The 8,075-nt window shown below is 38.4% G+C and overlaps 1 protein-coding gene across 1 annotated transcript in view; it reads right to left on the bottom strand.

The window, feature by feature from the left end:
* The window catches only part of ERLEC1 (endoplasmic reticulum lectin 1), a 33,754-nt gene that overhangs the window by 7,966 nt on the left and 17,713 nt on the right, over positions 1 to 8,075 (bottom strand). Inside the window, exons 9-10 of the mRNA XM_003787913.3 lie at positions 4,717 to 4,878; positions 3,452 to 3,511 (exon numbers count right to left, since the gene is read on the bottom strand). Coding sequence (XP_003787961.1) covers positions 3,452 to 3,511; positions 4,717 to 4,878 — 222 coding nt within the window. The remainder of the gene's footprint in view (positions 1 to 3,451; positions 3,512 to 4,716; positions 4,879 to 8,075) is intronic.

Below are 8,075 nucleotides of genomic sequence, written 5' to 3'. Positions count from 1 at the left end.
AGCCACAGGCACCAAGCCAAGCTATAATCTTTATCTGTACACTGGATATCTACATTTAGATGTACTAAAGTTAATCAAACTCAAGTAAAAATTTAAGTTCATTATCTTCTTTATTCCTTGATTCTCTGAATAGTGTAACTAATTTCTAGTCAGGCTAGTTCCAGATATAGTTATTTTTGACTCTTCTATCTCTTTCCTTTCCTACAGATTGGTCCTGTTAATTCTTTCTTAGAGATATTTTTCAGTTTCAGACTGTTCCTCTACATTTTTGCTGTCAATACCTCACTTCCAAGAGTTTAATCTCTCATACCTAGATAATACAACCACATACTACTACAATTCTAATTAAATCTTGGACCTCTATCTCTTGCCCTGCAGCTTATCTTCATTCTACTTCTGGTCCTTCAAATGCAAACCTTCAAGTTATACTGGTCTTCACACTACTTGTCTGACACCACACTTATTTCTGTAGCAAAATTGTCTAGAAACCCCTTTCCTCATTCTGCTTTCATTATTATTTCTTTTTTACAGTTTTTGGCCAGGGCTGGATATGAACCGGCCACCTCTGGCATATGGGGCCAGCGCTCTACTCCAGAGCCACAGGTGCCACCCCTGCTTTTATTATTTTTTAAAACTACATATTGTTTCATATGAGGACTTTCTCTTCTCTCCTTCCTGTCTTTTCTTTTCCTTCTTCATATTTTATGTCAGGTAACCAGGCTGGGCACTAATATATATCTGATTAGTAGAATTAAAAACTCCTACAGTGACAAATGAAACAGGCAAGGTCAATGCCCTAGTGGAACGTATTGCCCAATGGAAGTGACAATTATTAACATTTTTTTTCAGCAGCTAGATGGTAAGTTCCTAGATAAACAGGGATTAAAGTAGCAAAATGAAGTGTTTAAGAGGTTGGATATGAAGCAAGACTGACTGGGTTTGAATTCTGGATTCACTATTTACTACGTATGTAATTTCACGCAGTTACTGAGATGGAATAACAATATCCATCTCTTTTTTTTTTTTTTTTTGAGACGGAGCCTCAAGCTCCGGGACTACAGGCACCTGGGACACAACTGGGACAAGCTGGGACTACAGGCACCCGCCACAACGCCTGGCCATTTTTTGGTTGCAGCCATCATTGTTGTTTGGTGGGCCCGGACTGGGGATTCGAACCCGCCACCTTAGGTGTATGTGGCTGGCGCCTTAGCCGCTTGAGCCACAGGCGCCGAGCCACAATATCCATCTCTTAATGTTGTTGTGAGGATCAAAATGAGTTAATATTTGTAAAGTAGCACCTGGTATGTATATAGTGAACATGATATTTGTTTAACTTGTTTTTATCTCTCTCAAGACACCTAGCAGAATCCCTCAGAATATTCTAGCTTATGTGACTCTTGCCAAAGTAAGTCTGATAAAATCTAGTGTTGTGGCTCAGCGCCTGTGGCTCAAGTGGCTAAGGTGCCAGTCACATACACCTAAGGTGGTAGGTTCAAATCCAGCCTGGGCCTGCCAAACGACGGCTGCAACCAAAAAATAGCCGGGCATTGTGGCGGGTACCTGTGGTCCCAGCTACATGGGAGGCTGAGGCAAGAGACTCACTTGAACCCAGGAGTTGGAGGTTGCTGTGAGCTGTGATGCCACAGCACTCTACCCAGGGCAACAGCTTGAGGCTCTGCCTCAAAAAAAAAAATCTAGTGTTGTGAGTACATGGGAAAACAGCCATTGTTAATGAGAGTATAAACTGGTTCAACCCTTTGGAAAGCAATTTTTCAGTATATTTTGAGGGAAATATATCTAGTAGCTTGATATTAAGTGTGCCCTATGAATGAATATGCTTGTTTAAAAGTATACCAACAGTACTATTTAAAAATGTTCACTAAGGGACAGGTGCAGTGGCTCATCCCTGTAATCCTAGCACTCTGGGAGGACTGCTTGAGCTCAGAAGTTGGAGACCAGCCTGAGTAAGAGCAAGACCCTGTTTCTACTAAAAAAATAGAAAAATTAGCTAGATGTCATACCAGGTGCCTGTAGTCCCAGCTACTTGAAGGGGTGAGGTAGGAGGATGGCTTGAACCCAGAGGTTTGAGGTTGCTGTGAGCTAGGCTGAGGCTATTACACTTTAGCCTGGGAATACAATCAGACTTTGTCTCAAAAAAAAAAAAAAGTTCACTGAAACACTAACTAGCACAGTAAAAACTGGAAACTTAAAGGTACATTAATAGAGGTCTGGTTAAATTGCTGTAGGTGCAGATATAATCCTCTATACCTGCTTAGAAGAATGAGAATGGTTGTTGCTGACACAGAATAACTTCCATGATACTAAGTGGAAAGAACAAGTGCAGAGCAGTACATGATCCCTTTTTTATAAATAAAAGGTCATACCAACATTTATTATATGCATTCTTTTTCCGGCAGACGTTAATGATGAAAATGTTAACAGCAGCTACTTTTAAGAAGCAAGATGATGGCAGACAGAAAATTCACTTTTCATTTTAAATTTCTGACACATTCCTTTAACTAAAAAAACCTCACTGGACATTATCTGGGTCATAGTTAGATGGTACTTTATCTTTTTTCTATATTCATAAATGTTATTAAAAATAAAACATTTGCAAAGCAGAGAGAATAAATGCAAAGAATACCTAAATGAAATTCCTCACGTTTAAGTGAAGAAAAAATTATCCTAGTTTATAGTTGCCTCATATATTTTGGATGGTGTAAATTTGGAAGATAAACTGATGATGTTTCAGTATGATCCATCTTGGAATTTAAAAACAGCTCAAAACATCCTCAGTGGGCAAATACAGGCTGTTGTAATTACTAATTATCATTTTTTTAGGGACTTATGCAAGTCAATATTTATTGATTAAAGATGGACTCCCATGTTTAGCGGCTTATCTTACAAAATTACAAGTATGACAAATAAAAGTACTGGAACTCAATCTTCAGAATTTAAGCAGGTTGACTCAAATATGGAAGAATATGCTGAACTGTAAAATAATAAAAGAGTAAAATCAATATGTATAAAGTTAAAACTTATTTTGTATATGATACCTTCTTTTAGCTGAGAAACTTGTTGTATTTATACAATTTTACTAACTTTAACAATAATGAACTACCTTACCATTTACTGTCTTAAAGATGAATTGTTAAGAATGACTAATTTCTTGATTAAAGCTAATGAGATATAGCTACAACAGCTTACTATTCTACTAGGCTCATGGTAATACAAGATTATGAGTAGTTAATACACAATGTCATTTTACGATGACTGATTTAGTTAACACTAAGTGTTCTATTTTCCAAAATTTGGAAATAATTTTGATTAGTATTCCATATTAAAATAACTTAATAATTAGAAGTAACACAAATTCCCCTGTTTTCCATAAAAGATTTTTAAAATTTTAAACTATCTAGTGGTAGAATTATATATAAATGCTATTCTATACCTCATGGTATTGATGTACGTGTTTGCCATAGCAGAATTCATATTTCCACCAACCAACACCCTAAAAGAAAGAAAACATTAGATCAAGTTAGGCACACAGAAAGGGTGTGGGGCCTGTCTCAATTCTGGCACATGGTAATGATGGAAATACATGTAACTTAAAAGACCTTTAATAGGGCGGTGCCTGTGGCTCAGTGGGTAGGGCACTGGCCCCATATACAGAGGGTGGCAGGTTCAAACAGCCCCGGGCCAAACTGCAACAAAAAAATATCTGGGTGTTGTGGCAGGTGCTTGTGGTCCCAGATACTTGGGAGGCTGAGGCAACCTCTAATCACCTAAGCCCAGGAGTTGGAGGTTGCTGTGAGCTGTGATGCCATGGCACTCTACCAAGGGCAGTAAGGTGAGACTCTGTCTCTAAAACAAACAAACAAACCCAAACCAAAAACTTGTAACAGCTATAATATAGTTGAAAATTCAAAGTTACTAAGAAATTGCTGGGCATAGTGGTTCATGCCTGTAATTCCAGTGGCTTGGAAGGCTGAGGCACAAGGATCTTTTGAGCCTAGGAGTTTGAGACTAGCCAAGGTAATACAGTGAGACCCTATCTCCGAGAGAAAAAAGAAAGAAAGAAAAAAAATAGCTGGGCATGGTGGCGCATGCCTGTAGTCCCAGCTCCTTGGGAGACTGAGGTTGAAAAACAGCTTGAGCCCAGGAATTCCTGTTTCTCGTGAGGTATGACCGTGCTATTGCACTCCTATCTGGGTAACAGAGGGAGAATCCATCTTAAAAAAACTCCTCAAATTACTTAGAAATAAAAAAAGATAAAAACAAGAATAACTCCTGCACTGCTTTGGTAAAATGAAAAAAATAAAAACCCCAGGTAGAAGTGTATCTCCAACAGGTGCTAATAATCAAGGGCAAAATTTTACCTTTGTAAAAGTAGATGTTAACTCAGGTTTGGCACGGTATTGGTACGTAATCAAAATGTAGGATATACAATTATTAAAGCCCATTCCAGCAACCAACCAGAATCACATGATTGCCAGAGCAAAGGTCAAGTTTTACCTTGTTAATAAAGACAACATAAAGGCTACAGATTATAGAAATGTTTGGGTATAAAATGCAGAGAGAAAATGTCCATTGGGAATGGTTGGGTACTGCCATTTCTCTATAGACAAAACTTTTTTCAGTGCTATCAATGCCTACTGAATAACTGGCAAGTAAAGGTTGTAAGATAAATATTTAAATTGAAAGTTTACTTCTTACCCCATGAAAGCAGTAAGACCCGCTCAGGAACTCTTTTATGAGTTGATCATCTGTCAATTTCGATATGTGCGTTGTTCCAACAGTGAGCATTGGCTGAGAGCCAACGGCAATGGGTTTGTGGATTGCTGGAAATCTCTCTTCTTTAGTTGACTGCAAATCTTCCTAAAGTTAAACATACATATGTTTACAGGCTTTTGTGCTACACTTAATTTTTTTCAGTTATGGCTTAAGTTGTTATTTTTAAACTATAGAAAATTTGGAAAATAAAAGTTGTCCACTTGTTTTTGATGTGTTTTAAGAAAATGAAATTTCAGGCTGGATGCGCTGGCTCATGCCTGTAATCCTAGCACTCTGAGAGGCTGAGGAGAGTAGATTGCCTGAGCCAGAGTTAGACCTCATCTCTAAAAATAGCCTGGAGCTGTGCCTGTAGTCCCAGCTACTTGGGAGGCTGAGGCAAAACAATAGCTTAAGCCTAAGAGTTTGAGGTTGCTATGAGCTGTGATGCCACCGCACTCTACTGAGGCCAACAAAGTGAGACAGAAAAAAAAGAAAAAGAAAGTGAACTTTCCAATACTTAACAGTATAGAGAAAATTCTAGACAAATGTTAGTTCCATGTACCAGGTGGGATAGGTAAGTATCTTAAACATACAGAGATAACTTCCATTTTGTATATTTTGTTTCATTATTCTTAGTGAGGACTTCGCTACTTTGTTAGGCTTTGTGTCCCTACATTGAGTTGTGGACAATGAGGTCCCTAAGGGAAAGAAAGGGCAAAAAGCAGGTAAAGAGGAGCTGCATGGGAGTGAATATGAACATCAGTTGCAATTATTCAAACATAATAGCTTATTGCTCTGGATGAACCTACAATTTGATAGGGAATACACAAACTAACAAGGGTGTAGACAACAGCAGATTCACAGAGGCTGGGGTGATTCAAATAGGTTTTGACCAAAAACTAAAATATGAAAGACTTCACAAAGAAAAACTCTTGGTCAATTCTTGAAATATGAATAATCATTTGTGATGTATGTATATATCTGTGTGTATGTGTGTGTATATGCATATGGACTTGAAGAAGCAGTAAGAATAAAGATATGGAGGTATAATGTTTAAAACCAAACAGATAAGCAGGCACTGTATGCTAAGAGGTTCGGATATTATTGCTTTTAGGCAAAGATATGGTGTGATCATATTTCTAAGTAATTACTTTACCAGTGGCAGGGAAGAAGGAATAGCAGGGACAAATCTAGAGCTAGAGAGTCAGTAACCCAGGTCAGATGAAGAGAATCTAAAGCAGTGCTTCTCAACCTTCCTAATGCCATGGTCCTTTAATACAGTCCCTGTGGGTCGCAACCTGTAAGTTGAGAACCGCTGATCTAAAGTAAAGGAATTGACAGAAAAGGGAGGTAGGGAGGAAAGAAGTTATAGTGTTGGGGTAGTGACAAAAAGGTAATTATAAAAGAGGTTAATAAGAGGTTAGGGGTTAATGGGTAGTGACAATGAGTAGGTAGGAAATGAATCTAGATTAGAATTAATGAAATGAGTTTTCTGATGATAAGTGAAACGAATAATGTAGAAGAATTGGATTGTAAATAGGTTCCCAACAAATGTATAGTAGATACCATGTCTGTATGTCTCTTTCACTTTCTGTAGTTACTACTAACCAGCTGTGGTAAGTAGTACCATCTTCCATTTAAGCTCTCAGGAGTCACTGGATGTTTACTGCAGAAACTGATGACCATCCTCTCTCCCTACTAATATTAGGAAGAACAAGGATTGCCAAGATGGTTGTCTTATTTTCTGAAAAGACCTTGAACTTTATTGTGTAATTCTTTTCATGTTCATAGCCTACTATGTTCTGGTACTCTTTTAAGTGCTGAATATTAAAAATGAAGTAGACACAGCCACTGCTCCTAAAAAGCAAAGGTCTTACAGGACACACTAATGATTTGGAATACCTATGTTAACGGCAATGAAGAAAAACAATAATACTGCATAATAACAGGAAGTGATAGCAAGAGTTACAGTGTGGCCCTTTATTATTGCTTATTTTGAACAAGACTTCTAATTTCTTTTTTTTTTTTTGTGGAGACCGAGTCTCACTTTATTGCCCTTGGTACAGTGCCATGCGACATATAGTTCACAGCAACCTCCAACTTCTGGGCTTAGGCGATTCTCTTGCCTCAGCCTCCTGAGTAGCTGGGACTACAGGAGCCTGCCACAATGTCTGGCTATTTTTTTGTTGCAACTTGGCTGGGGCTGGGTTTGAACCTGCCACCCTCGGTATATAGGGCCAGTGCCCTACTCACTGAGCCACAGGCGCCACCCACATAGTCCAGTAATCTCTAAATTAATGTAAGATAATCCCATAGGCAGAACATCAAACCAAAATTCTGACAGCCAGATTTGTAATTTTATTTAAAAAAGAAGGAAAAAATTGGTTACCTCTGTATCTTTCCAACAATGTGATAAAGGATGCACTGCATATAACTTCAGATGGGACCATTCAAAATGTGTTTGAAATAAGGAAGTAAAACCCAGATGAATATAGCTGAAGTTATCCATGAGATCATAATCTGTGAGATTTCTACCTAGCTGAACTTAGGTAATTAAGTAGAGACTAGTGTCTCTAAGAATAATGATAGCTCTTCAAGGCAATCACAGAAAAAGGAGCCTGTATAACTTTGTGAACCTATACATTTCAATTATTTATTTATTTTTTTCTGAGACAGAGTCTCAAGCTGTTGCCCTGGATAGAGTGCCATGGCATCATAGCTCACAGCAACTTCAAACTCCTGGGCATAAGTGATTTTCTTGCCTCAGCCTCTCAAGTAGCTGGGACTACAGGCACCTGCCACAACTCCTGGCTATTTTTGTTGTTGTTGTTGCAGTTGTCATTGTTGTTTTAACTGGCTCGGGTGGGTTTGAACCGCCAGCCTCAGTATATATGGCCAATGCCCTACCCACTGAGCTACAGGCACCGCCCTACATTTGAATTATTTAAAAGAACCAAAGTAAACTCTGTAGTTGTAAGTGGGGTATATTTTTTAAAACATTTTCATACTACTAGATAGAAAACAAATGCTTATGTATGGAAGCTGTTTCTGGTTTCAAATACAGATTTTGAAAAACAAATGTATAATTATGTAAGCAAGTGCCTTAACCCCCAACAAGTCTGACTTTAAATACCATTTGATGGCAGGGTGTGGTGGCTCACTTCCTATAATCTCAGCACTCTGCAGAGGCCATGGTGGCAGGATTGCTTGAGGACAGGAGGGCAGAAACAGTCAAACCTAGCTCTACTAAAAATATTTTTTTTTTTTTTTGAGACGGAGCCTCAAGCTATCCCCCTGTGTAG

The sequence above is a fragment of the Otolemur garnettii genome, unplaced genomic scaffold, assembly GCF_000181295.1.
Source record: "Otolemur garnettii isolate 467f Iridium unplaced genomic scaffold, OtoGar3 scaffold00024, whole genome shotgun sequence".
Classification (NCBI taxonomy): Eukaryota; Metazoa; Chordata; class Mammalia; order Primates; family Galagidae; genus Otolemur; species Otolemur garnettii.
The sequence above is the reverse complement of the archived record's forward strand: the minus strand, read 5'-3'. Positions and strand labels throughout refer to the sequence as shown.